Here is a 13,971-nt window from a genome sequence, read left to right as displayed (position 1 = left end):
AAATATGAATGCTCTAAATAAGATATTTAGTTAACCTATTTTTACTTCCAGCGATTTAAACGAAAAAACTGCCATTTTTGAAACTTATTTGTTAATAACTAAAATTCTCGTCCGAACTGTGACGGGCACTTTTGTATTTATAATGTATTAGGTATATAGTACCCAAAAAGCTCATTTTCAACCTGGCTGCTCAAGTGTCCCGACAAAAACCTTATTTCTCTGGACTATATTCTATCTCGTCCCTTTTGTCTGTTGATGCACATGTATTCGGTTTTCTGTTCATTTACCATTAAACCAGTTTTCTTTGCCTCTACCTCCAATTTATTGAAAGTCTCTTTCACATTGGTGACTGTGTTTACCACAATGTCAATATCATCCGCGTATGCCAGTAATAATTTTGGTCCATTTACTGTCAGTAATTCTGTTCTAATTTGTGCTGTTCTTACTACTTTCTCCAGGATTATATTAAAAAGGAGATGTGACAGTGCCATCTCTTTGTTTCAGGCCACTGCTTATTTCGAACGATTCTGAGAGTTTGTTACCTATCCGTACTCAGGATCTACAGCCATTTACTTATATCTTAACAAGCTGGATAAGTTTTTTTAGAACTGAAAGTTCTGCCATTGCATTCCACATCTGATCTCTTTTAATGCTATCGTACGCTTGTCGGAAATATATGAAGAGATTATGGATAGTTCTATTGAATTCCCATCATGTTTCAAGCAGCTGTCTTGGAGTAAAAATCTGATCTATGGTCGATCTATTTTCTCTGAAGCCGGCTTGGTATTCCCCTATGAAATCTTCTACAAACTGTGTTATCCTACTTAATAGGATGTTCGATAAGATTTTATACGCCGTATTAAGTAAGGAGATGCCTCTATAATTATTAGAGCACTTGGTTTTGTCTCCCTTTTTGTGGATGGGGATTATTACACTCTCCTGCCATTTTGTTGGTATTTTCTCTTCTTTCCATATAAGTGTTATTAGTTTGTGTATTTGTCTATGTAAAGTTTCTCCTCCGTACTTAAGGAACTCAGCCGGTATGTTGTCGGAGCCTGGAGCTTTTGCGTTCTTCAGTTTGTTAATTGCTTGCAATGTTTCGTCTATGTTTGGGTCCTCTACCGGTAGGTCTACCCCAAGATATATATCTTCTCCATGCTCTTCCTCTTGATGTATGTTTAGTAAATTGTTGAAATATTCTGAGTAACTCGCGTGTTTGGTTGTATCGCATTAACATTATTTCATGACCCCAATATACATATTTTTTCACAAGTTCTATGGCCCATCTCTCTATTTCTCTGAGCTCAATGGGGCCGAGATTTGTCGTCATTTTTGTTTTTTCATAGTTTATATTTAAAGTGAGTCACATTGAACTGGCTGAGAGTTAAACTGACCTCTAGTCACAACATAAGGGGTCCCGTGGGAAATTCTAGCTCGCCGTGATTTGATGGTGGTATTATAGGTTTTTTGGGTCGTTAAATCCAATGGAAGTGGTCTGGAAGCAAAAATATGGTCAGTTTAATTGTTATTAACATATGGTAAAATTAGGTATTTTTCACGAATTATTAGAAGCCCTGTATATAAATTGATAGTGTTAAGGTCTTCTCTGGTGTATTTTTAGTCGCTGAATCGAATGCGACTGTCGCGATTACTCAAAATATTTTCTTATTTTGTTAATAACAAAATAATTGTTTATTCGCCGAAAAGCTCGAAATGCGCTATCTACAGCAAGTTTGTAGTCTTTTTCATAGTATTTTTATACGCTCAATCGATTTCCACTAGTCGTGATAGCTTAAACCACGTTCCGACGTTGTTATTAATAAATTATTGCAAAAATAACGGTCTATAGTACAAGGGGGAAAGGCAGTTTTGTTTTAATTTGATTCAGAGCTGGACCACCATCTACAGATAGCTATTTCTGCATCTTATGCTTCATCAGTGTAGCTATGCAGTCCCAAGTGGTTCCAACTCTCAAACAAAAATCAAACAAGCCTGCTCTTTAAGGGGAATCACCGCGATGCAGTAATTCCACCTTTGAGACGCAAAACAGCGACATCTCTAGTAAAACTAGGAAGACGACAAAAAGACCCTGATGCAAAGTTTACTGTAATAAAACAATTAAAATAATTGAAATAAAACAATAAACAATATTTTAAATATACGTAATATACGGTTTATAGTACGTCCACTCACGATTTTTGCTCTAGATTTAAAAAAAACCACTTGGATTGACATGAAATTTGGCATACACGTAGCTAACATGTCAAACAAAACAAGTAATATTGTGCTGATGTCTGCTTTTACCCTGGGCGTGAGTTTCACCCCTTTTCGGGAGTGAAAAAAAAAACCTTTACAATAAGACCGGAAGTGGATAAACTAATTGATTCTAAGCAACTTTTGTTCTATACAGTTTTTTCACTAAGTCAATACTTTTCGAGTTATTTTTGTTTTTTTTTTGTTGAAAAATGATCATATTCACTCGCAAATAACTCGAAAAGTATTGACTTGGTGAAAAAACTGTATAGAACAAAAGTTGCTTAGAATTAATCAGTTTATCCAATTCCGGACTTACTTTAAAGGTTTATTTTTTTCACCCCCGAAACGCGTTGAAATTCACCCCCAGGGTAAAAGCACACATTGGCACAATATCACTTGTTTTGTTTGACATGTTAGCTACGTGCATGCCAAATTTTGTCATTTCAGGTGATTTTTTTAAATTTAGAGCAAAAACCCTGAGTAAACTTACTACAAACCATTATTTTTGCAATAAATTATTAAAAACAAAGTCGGAACGTGGTTTAAGCTATCACGACTAGTGACAATCGATTTTGCGTATAAAAATACTATAAAAAGGACTACAAACTTGCTGTAGATAACGCATTTGGAGCTTTTCGGCGAATAAACAATTATTTTGTTATTAACAAAATAAGAACTTGTTTTGAGTAATCGCGACTAGTCGCATTCGATTCAGCGACCAAAAATACACCAGAGAAGACTTTAACACTATGAATTTATTTACAGGGCTTCTAATAATTCCTGAAAAACACCTAATTTTACGATAATTTGTTAATAACAATTTAACGCACCATATTTGGGCTTTCAGACCCCATCCATTGGATTCAGCGACCCAAAAAACCTATAATACCACCATCAAATCGCGGCGACCTAAAAGTGTCCACGGGACCCCCTATGTTGCGACTAGACTACTATGTAAAGTTTCTCCTCCGTGCTTAAGGAACCGTATGTTGTCGGTGCGCGGAGGCATATTTACAAATGCTCCTATACTACGACACCAGAGTGCCGAAATCGGTTAGCCTTTGATATACACTATTACGCTACAAACCCTCATTGATTTCGGCACCTATTAAATTATAAGACTTCTATTAAATTTTGGTGTCTAAGTTTTTATTGCAATTAATATTATTGTAAGTATTGTATATTTATATTTCAATTTATTGCTTGAAAAACAGGATTAGAAATGTCTTTTCTTTTCTGAAAAATGTCTTTCGCAGAGCCAATTAGCCAGACTTTTTTGTGATTGATTGCAGATTCATAGTCATAAATTTATTATTTCATAACATGACTACTACAATATTATTTTTATAGATACATAGGTACATTTTGTTGCTTTACTTTTTTTCTTTTTTTTTCATAGAAATGTCGAAATTTTTAATAGAAATGTCTAAACTGCAATAAACCCAGCATATTTAAGAATGTGTTTTTTGACCCTAACCCGAGAAACAAATAAAATAAAAATTATAAAAAAAGCCAATGAATAAAAAAAATATTTTTTATTTTTATTTATTTATAGGTACAGATATAACTACTCGTATACAGTGCGTCCATAAAGTATCGCATAAATGCATTATTAACTAAATAAACAACATTATTAGAAATTACCGAAACAGGTCGACTTTTAATACCCTGTATAAATAATTATGTTAATGTTTATATTACTGAATAGAGAATTGAATTGCCTTTCAAATGAGCTATCACACGATCCCTATTCTTATTGAAAAAAATCATCAATTACGTCATCACGTCCAGACGGATGACGTCTCTATTATGATATACCTATATGCCAAAAAATCATAAATTAAAATCAAAAATCGACCTGTTTTGGTAATTTCTAATAATGTTGTTTATTTAGTTAATAATGAATTTATGCGTTATTTTATGGACGCACTATATACGAGTAATTATATCTGTACTTATAAATAAATAAAAATAAAAAATATTTATTTGTTTTTTATTCATTGGCTTTTTTTTAATTTTTGTTTTATTTGTTTCTCAGGTTAGGGTCAAAAAGTCACATTCTTAAGTATCCTAGGTTTATTGCAGTTTCGACATTTCTATTTGAATACAATAAATTGAAATACACAATACTTACAATAATATTAATTGCAATAAAAACTTAGGCATTATAATTTAATAGATGTCTTGTAATTTAATAGGTGCCGAAATCAATGAGGGTTTGTAGTGTAATAGTGTATTTCAAAGGCTAACCGATTTCGGCACTCTGGTGCCGTAGTATAGGAGCATTTGTAAATATGCAGCCCGGAGCTTTTGCGTTCTTTAATTTGTTAATTGCTTGCAATGTTTCGTCTATGTTTGGGTCCTCTACCGGTAGGTCTACCCCAAGATATATATCTTCTCCATGCTCTTCCTCTTGATGTATGTTTAGTAAATTGTTGAAATATTCTTGCCATGTTGTTCTGAAGCTATTTCATTGTGGCATTTTTATAATCAACTATTTTCAATGGGAAATAAGCCACAATTTTACCAAAAAAAATGATTTTATTTTCGTATTTTGACAACGACACCTGACTTGGGCGTCGAAACGTTAATAAAATCATTTTTTTTTTAGTAAAATTGTGGCTTATTTCCCATTGAAAATTCTTGCCATGTAATACGTTCGATAATATCTTCCACTTCGGTTCGTCTACGAACTTCCTCGTTTCTTACTCTATTTCTTAAAGCTTATTCTAAGCATTGATCTCTCCATCTTTCTTTGTGTCCTCAATTTTTCAACTGATGTTTTTGTGCGAGAGTTAAATGTTTCTACTCCGTATTTGAGGACTGGTAGAACGCACTGGTTAAAAGCTTTCCTTTTTTATATAGATTGGTATATTTGTTTTAAACACGTCTCTCATTTTTCCGAATTCAGCTCAATATAAACTTATCCTTCTGAGTAACTCGCATGTTTGGTTGTCTGGCATTAATAGACGTGGCAACGAAGTATTAAACCTAAGAATTTCCTGCAGTAACATGAATCGTCATGCAACTTTTTGCATTCGATTCGTGAGAGTGTCAGGCAATTTTGTGAACTAAATTGATCTCCGGCAAAAATTTTTGCGCATGAGAAAATCATCTTCAAAGTGCATCTCGAAGAGATGGAAAATAAAAAATTTAAGACTCAGGAAATATTGACGAAAATGAGTTCAATTTTTATACTTGGGGGTTTTGGTGGTCACTCAACACGAATTTCATGACGGCGATGGACTACCCGTCGTCGTCGCCTGGGACGACCGAATAATTCGCGGGACGATCGAATAATTCGCGAAATGAAGATTGGATCGAAAAATTGAAAAATACGTTTTCAATATTTTTCAAAAATCTATCGAATGACACTAAACATGACCACCCCACTCCACCCCCTGGAGGTGGGGTGGGGGTAACTTTAAAATCTTAAATAGAAACCCCATTTGTTATTGCAGATTTGGATTGCTTACGTAAAAGTAAGCAACTCTTATTCGAGACATGTTTTCGAATTGTGGATAGATGGCGCTATAATCGGAAAAAAAAGGTTTTTTTCGTAAATTATAGAAACGGTCTAATATCTCGAGAAATACACTTCCAAATAAAAAACCAAAAAATACGTCTTTTATATTTCTTAAGAAACTATCGAATAACATAAAACACGACCATCCACTCCACCTCCTGGAGGTGGGGTGGGGTGTAACTTTAAAATCTTAAATAGGAGCCCCCATTTTTTATTGCAGATTTGGATTGCTTACGTAAAAATAAGTAACCTTCATTCGAAACATTTTTTCGAATTATGGATAGATGGCGCTATAATCGGAAAAACACTATTTATTAGCGCCATCTATTAACAATTCTAAAAAATATTTAGAATAAATATTACTTATTTTTTCATGAGGAATCCAAATCTGCAATAAAACATGGGGATTCCCATTTAAGAATTTAAAGTTAACCCCCACCCCACCTCCAGGGGGTGGAGTGTAGAGTCATGTTTGATGTTATTCGATAGGTTCTTGAAAAATATTAAATGCGTATTTTTTGGTCTTTTATTTGGAAGTGTATTTCTGGAGATATTAGATCGCTTCTATAATTTACCTATGGCATTACGATAAATCGTTTTTTCCGATTATAGCGCCATCTATCCACAATTCGAAAAAATTTCTCGAATAAAAGTTGCTTATTTTTACGTAAGCAATCCAAATCTGTAGTGGATGGAGTGGGGGGTCATCTTTAGTGTCATTCAATAGATTTTTGAAAAATATTAAACGCGTATTTTTCAGTTTTTCGATCTAATCTTCATTTCCCGAATTATTCGATCGTCCCAGGCGACGAGCTCCACCCTGTGCACCAGGTACCCCGGAGACCATCGCCGTCATGAAATTTGTGTTCAATGACCTCCAAAACCCCCAAATATAAAAATTGAACTCATTTCCGTCAATATTTCCTGAGTTCTAAATTTTTCATTTTCCATGCATGAGAAAATGCATTTTCTCATGCACAAAATTTTTGCCGGAGATCAATTTAGTTCACAAAATTGCCTGACACTCTCTCGAATTGAATGCAAAAACTGCACAAAATTCCTAGGTTTTGGGCTTTTTAGTGCTTCGTTGCTTCGTCTATAACCTTATTTCATGACCCAAATATAAGTACATATTTTTTCACAAGTTCTATGAGCGATATCTCTCTATTTCTCTGAGCTCAATGGGGCCGAGATTGGTCGTCATTTTTGTTTTTTCACAGTTTATCTTTAAAGTGAGTCATATTGAACTGGCTGAGAGTTAAACTGACCTCAACGTGTGAACGAATTGCCAACTTTTACCCTGGCTGTCTGATTCCAGTAGAGACTTGTCACAATTCCGATGTCCTTATCATCAACTCCTATGTTTTGGAGAATTTCAATTAGTTGCCCATGTCTTAGATTGTCAGACCTTCGAGTAATCTACAAACCACATGTAGACATCCTTGTTCATATCTCTACACTCCTGTACTAATACTTGCAGGCGAAACACTGCCTCCCTTTAGTCTAGTCACAACATAAGGGGTCCCGTGGGAAATTCTGGCTCGCCTTGATTTGATGGTGGTATTATAAGTTTTTTGGGTCGCTAAATCCAATGGAAGTGGTCTGGAAGCCCAAATATGGTCAGTTTAATTGTTATTAACAAATTATGGTAAAATTAGGTATTTTTCAGGTATTATTAGAAGCCCTGTAAAAAAATTGATAGTGTTAAGGTCTTCTCTGGTGTATTTTTGGTCGCAGAATCCAATACGACTAGTCGCGATTACTCAAAATATTTTCTTATTTTGTCAATAACAAAATAATTGTTTATTCGCCAAAAAGCTCGAAATAATGCGCCATCTACAGCAAGTTTGTAGTCTTTTTCATAGTATTTTTATACGCTAAACCATAGCCACCTTTACTTTACAAGCCATGAAGAGAAAAAGGCAACGTCGCAATTGATGACGTCCGTAGTCTGACTTTCGGACTACCGCTTTCGAAACTACGATTTTAAAGTACAAATTCTGGTAAAATTTATAGTATTTTTTGAGTCGAACAAGAAAATATTATTAATTGGAAGTTTGTACTAAATAATATTAAAAGTAATTCCTTGTAAGTAACGTTTATTATACAAAAAAAAACCAATAACAAGAATATAAACGGGATTCATTTTTTTCGAATCCTAAGAAAACTAATAAGTATTTTTCAAAAATTTAAACGCAGAGTGAAAGATTACGTTAGGACCAAGGACCCAAAGTTCCTGAAAACTTCTATGTTTATTTTAATAAGTTACAGGGGTGAAAACCTAAGAAAATTTAGTGTGATTTTTAGTTTCAAATATGTCATTAAAAAAACTTTTTATTCAATCTAAGGAACTTTTGGCCCTCGGTAATAAAGTAATCTTTTATTCTGCGTTTCAATTTTTCAAAAATACTTATTAGTTTTCTCAGAATTCGAAAAAAATGATTACCTTTAAAATACAGGCGTCAAAATTTTTCATTTTGTTCCTTTCCCCTTAAAGTTTGTCGAACTTATTTAGAAACACCCTGAATTGATAAAGAACAAATCTAGTTGTTAAACATAAGCAAATTAATAAAAAAAAACAGAATGTTAAGAAAACCGGAGTCTATAGTTGGGTTTTAATTTCAGTATTTTTTAAATGCCCGGTACACCATAAAAATTTAACTGTTTACCAACAATATTATTACAGAGGTATTGTTAACGAATTAGGCTATAACATATTATAAAAATCACTTAAATCTGCCAACAGGTTTAGGAAATATGAGACATTAAAAATGACAAAATTTTTAAGTGGACGGATTTCTATATGCACGCAAGTTTATATAAAAATATATTATATTGAACTAAAATCATTTTAATAACATACCTTTTAATGTTCTTTATAATTTGGAGCACGAAATATTGTAAAATGTTTCAGTTTCTCTGTAAATACAGTGAAAATTATTTAAAAACAAATGAGAACTGTCAGAATTAATCGGTCTACCAATAGATGTTGCCAAGTTTCAACTTCATGGCTTGTTAAGTAAAGGTGGCTATGGCTAAACCGATTGCCACTAGTCGTGATAGCTTTAACCACGTTCCGACTTTGTTATTAATAAATTATTACAAAAATAACGGTTTATAGTACGTTTACTCACGGTTTTTGGTCTAAATTTAAAAAAACCACTTGGATTGACATGAAATTTGGCATACACGTGTAGCTAACATGTCAAACAAAGCAAGTGATATTGCGCCTATGTGTGCTTTTACCATGGGGTTGAGTTTCACCCCTTTTCGGGGGTGAAAAAAGACACCTTTAAAATAAGTCTGGAAGTGGATAAACTTATTAATTCTAAGTCTAAGCAACTTCTGTTCTATAGAGTTTTTCACTATGTCAATACTTTTCGAGTTATTTGCGAGTGAATATTTTCATTTTTCAACAATAAACCCACGTTTTTAGACGGTTTTTCGCAAATAACTCAAAAAGTAAGTATTCTTTCAAAAAAAAATTTAGCAAAAGTATATAGGTACTATGAAAAAAAATGGTGTATATGTGAGGTATGTAGACCCAGTAGAAGCGGAGTTGTAGCGAATGAACAACAGGTTCATATTCGCCAAATTCCAAATCGAATATTTGAACATAAAATAACCAAAAAATGAAGCACTTTTTGAGGAAAACTCATTACAACTTTTTTAAAGCTTTAAAAAAAACTTTATTCTTGTTTTTTGAAAAAGTATCTAGTATCAAAAATAAACAAGTTACGCTCAAAATAATGTTGGTCCCTTTTTTTTTGGTAAAAAAATCGGGAAAATCACCCCCTAATTACCCTCTCAAATGAAACTAATCGTTACCGCTTCACAAGTTGCTTTACTAATGTTGTATTTATATGATCTGCAAGTTTCATCGATTCGAAAGTGCTTATAAAACCACTAAAAGCGTGGTTTTTTTGTTGAAAAATGAACATATTCACTCGCAAATAACTCTAAAAGTATTGACTTAGTGAAAAGACTCCATAGAAGAAAAGTTGTCTAGAATTAATCAGTTTATCCACTTCCGGACTTATTTTAAAGGTTTCTTTTTTTACCCCCGCAACGGGGTGAAACTCACCCCAGGGTAAAAGCACACATCGGCACAATATCACTTGTTTTGTTTGACATGTTAGCTGCGTGCATGCCAAATTCCATGTCATTCCACGTGGTTTTTTAAAATATAGAGCAAAAACCGTGAGTAAACGTACTATAAACCGTTATTTTTGCAATAATTTATTAATAACAAAGTCGGAACATGGCTTAAGCTATCACGACTAGTGGCAATCGATTTAGCGTATAAAAATACTATGAAAGACTACACACTTACTGTAGATGGCGAATTATGTAGAGTTTTTCGGCGAATAAACAATTATTTTGTTATTAACAAAATAAGAAAATATTTTAAGTAATCGCGGCTAGTCGCATTCGATTCAGCCACCAAAAATACACCAGAGATCAATTTCCCACTTAACACTATCAATTTCTTTACAAGGCTTCTATAATACCTGAAAAATACCTAATTTTACCATAATTTGTTAATAACAATTAAACTGACCATATTTGGGCTTCCATACCACTTCCATTGGATTCAGCGATCCAAAAGCTATAATACCACCATCAAATCACGGCGAGCTAGAATTTCCCACGGGACCCCTTATGTTGTGATTAGACTACTTGTACCCAGAGCATTCCTAAAACCAAATTGTGACTTGTTGATTTCCGCTTCACACTTAGATATTGATATGTTTGTATATACTCTGTCTTTCTGTCTATATAGTTAAAGTATTTTAGGAACACAAGATTGGTTGGCCCCATCGATAATAGCAGCATATTTACTGGCGATACCTTTGTGGGTATGGATTGCTAAAAGGAACTACCAAACCCGAGATGTTCTGTATTATGGTTGGACGCCAGTAATAGCAGCCATGGTGATAAGTTCCATTGGAGGTTTAATTCTGGACTTTATGGTTTCTAGATTTGAGGGTATTGCAGTATTCCAACCAGTGATAAACGGTGTTGGAGGTAATCTAGTAGCAGTACAAGCGAGCAGAATTTCAACAGCTCTTCATAAACAAGCAGAACTTGGTATACACTCATCAGAAAATAACACAGACAAGGAGATGGTTATTTTCATATCTCCATTAACTTGCTTTTGTGGAAAAGACATGCATTCCAGAACAACGAGGGTCCTTATGGCAATGGTAATACCGGGTCATTTAATTTTCATCTACCTCATAGATTACATAAAGAATGGCGACACTTCTCTTCGTTCTTGGTTTATAGTAGTCTATTTATGCGCAGCTGTGACGCAAGTAGCAACCCTACAGTATATAGCTTACATTATGATTCACTGGATGTGGAATAAAAAAATAGATCCTGACAATTCTGCAATTCCGTACTTAACGTCTATTGGGGATCTTCTAGGAATATCTTTACTAGCATTTGCCTTTCAGTTTTTGAATCTGATCTCAGATCATAACACTGAGGAGGTCCACGAAAGTTGATTAGTTTGTTACTATTTATGATTCTTCAAAAACACTTATAATTCTAAACCTAACTATATATGTTTTAATAGGTGAATACGATTGAAGATTATATTACAGAATAAAATTAAAAATGAAATTTTCATCGCTTTGTTAATTATATACTTTATTTTCACAATTGTGTTTTTTTTAAATCCCCATAAACAAAAATTATAAATACGACTGATAAGAGAGAAAAAATATAAATTAAAAAACAGCTTACGTTTCATTTCGGTTCAGAGGTGATGCACCATCCCCCTACGTACGTTTCTGTCTCTCCAGATAGCCTAAGAGCTAGTGAACCCCCCAGGGCCGTAACTACGATGTTGGGGGCAAATGTGATCCGGGGGTCCCCTACCGGGAGGTCTGGGGAATTTACTCCAGCGCAAGGGGGGTCCGGAAAAATGTTTGATATTTAATCCCTTGAAAGCGCATTTTCCCTCCTATGTGAACATCACACTCTGTTCTTTCTTTTTTTTTAGCATGTCCTGCAATAACTATAAAATTAGCAGCGCTAATTATTACAGCTTCATCTGTATTTGACATTGCGAACCGATTATCAACGAATACGTTCGTTCGCTACAATGTAAATGGTCTTACTTTGTACCGAATGGTACTTGGTACGAATAACCAAGCGAACACCTACGTATTCGTTCCTTCGTTCGTGTTCACTTTGATTTAAAAGCACCTTAAGGTGCCTTAAGCTATTGGCAGTGTGAGCCAAGCACACTCAGTGAAGCTGGTCAGTGTACCTACTGGTGGGACTGATCCTAATGTGTTCATTTTATCTTATGTATACCTTTCTTTTCAATATATGGTTCCTTTCACGTAACAAGATGTGGTCTGGGGTAAATTGATTAAGACAAAGTAGCTGGGACCTGGGGTCCCTATTCCGGTTGCATTTTAGTTTTTATTTCGCCAAAATAACTAATTTTATCAGTCACAATTTATATATTTACGAAAGGTCTCGGGGGCCCCAGCTTAGCCCGGGCCCCCCTCTTCCAAAGGTCTCGAGCATCCCAGCGTAGCTCAGACCTCAGGGGCCCTGTTCTGTTCCAATTGCATTTTAGTCTAAAAGACTAATTTCCCCAGTGAAAAATTAAAACTATGTTGCAGTCTTTTTAAAATTGTGTCATTTGAAAATATTTCTTTGGGATCGGCTTTTAAAATACATATTTTTATTTTCCTCGTTAAAATCCATGCACGGGCCCCCCTTGGTCGGGGGCCCCGGGGCACTGCCCCGGTTGCCCCAATGGTAGTTACGACCCTGGAACCCCCTCCGACTAACGGTCTTCCTGTAAGGCTAGAAATTTGTATAGTGATAATTCATGGCACACCAAGGCTAAAAACCATGACCTGGCAGGCATCAGCCCTGCACGTGTATCTACCAGGTGAATCGAAAAGTGCATAGTTTAGGGGTAAAATACACTTTCTCCTGTAAAGTTTAAATTTAAGTGTGTGTTTGAGTAAGTCATTTAGAAGAAATGTGTACAATGACAGGCGATTCTGAACAGCATAAGACTGCAGCCAGGCGAGGGGAAAGATTAGGGGTTTTCCTAAAATTATTTTTTTTGCATCGAACAAATTTTTTTAGGTTTTTTGAATCATTCCAAACAGAAAAGGTCTTTAGTGATTTTTCACTTTTAGTGAAAGTTAATAGTTTTTGTTATATAAGCTATTAAAAATTTTGAAAATTGCGAAATCGAACATTTAACTAAAAATTTCAATGTTGCCAAGGTAGGTAGATTCTTTAAACATTGATTGATGAAATCCCAAAGAGTTTTTTGCAATACAATATCTACCCTTTGTTTTTTAATTGCTAATCAAGCGAGCGCGACACTGTAGTATAAGTGAGGACGTTTGAGTTGGCATAAATCTCGAGAATGGGCAAATTTGAAGAGAAATCCTCAGACGGGCCGATTTTTATTTTTAAATTAGGACTTCTCGGCATATATATATATATATATATATATATATATATATATATATATATATATATATATATATATATAATACTAGGGACGTCATCCATCTGGGCGTGATGACGTAATCGATGATTTTTTAAAATAAGAGTAGGGGTTGTGTTATAGCTCATTTGAAAGGTTATTTAATTCTCTATTCGGTAATATAAACCTTAATATAATTATTTATACAGGGTGTACAAAAATTTTTTTTCTTCTTTTTGTCTAAATTAATTTAATAAAAAAAATTTTTTTGTTCACCCTGTATAAATAATAATGTTAATGTTTATATTACTGAATAGAAAATTAAATAACCTTTCAAATGAGCTATCACACAACCCCTACTCTTATTTAAAAAAATCATCGATTACGTCATCACGCCCAGATTAATGACGTCACTAGTATTATAAATATGCCAAAAAGTCCTAATTCAAAAATAAAAATCAACCTGTCTGAGGATTTCTCTTGAAATTTGCCCATTCTCGAGATAATGAATTTATGCAAACTCAAACGTCCTCACTTATACTACAGTGTCGCGCCCGCTTGATTAGCAATTAAAAAAACAAAGGGGTTTTCGATATTTTATTGCAAAAAACTCCTCGGATTTCATCAATCAATGTTTAAAGAATATCTACGTACCTTGGCAACATTGAAATTTTTAGATAAATGTTCGATTTAGGGTTAAAAATGGCCGATTTCG

The 13,971-nt window shown here is 34.2% G+C and overlaps 1 protein-coding gene across 4 annotated transcripts in view; it reads left to right on the top strand.

The window, feature by feature from the left end:
- LOC126893416 (solute carrier family 41 member 1-like) overlaps nt 1-11,449 on the top strand; it is a 139,048-nt gene extending 127,599 nt beyond the window's left edge. For all 4 annotated transcript variants that reach the window (XM_050663571.1, XM_050663567.1, XM_050663570.1 and 1 more), the window contains one exon: nt 10,580-11,449. In XM_050663571.1, the coding sequence (XP_050519528.1) occupies nt 10,580-11,292 (713 nt within the window). In that variant the 3' untranslated portion in view covers nt 11,293-11,449. The remainder of the gene's footprint in view (nt 1-10,579) is intronic.
- Nucleotides 11,450-13,971: the final 2,522 nt, after the last annotated feature.

Source organism: Diabrotica virgifera, chromosome 10 (genome assembly GCF_917563875.1).
Source record: "Diabrotica virgifera virgifera chromosome 10, PGI_DIABVI_V3a".
Lineage (NCBI taxonomy): Eukaryota > Metazoa > Arthropoda > Insecta > Coleoptera > Chrysomelidae > Diabrotica > Diabrotica virgifera.
Note: the sequence above shows the minus strand (reverse complement) of the source record. Positions and strands in the feature narration are given on the sequence as shown.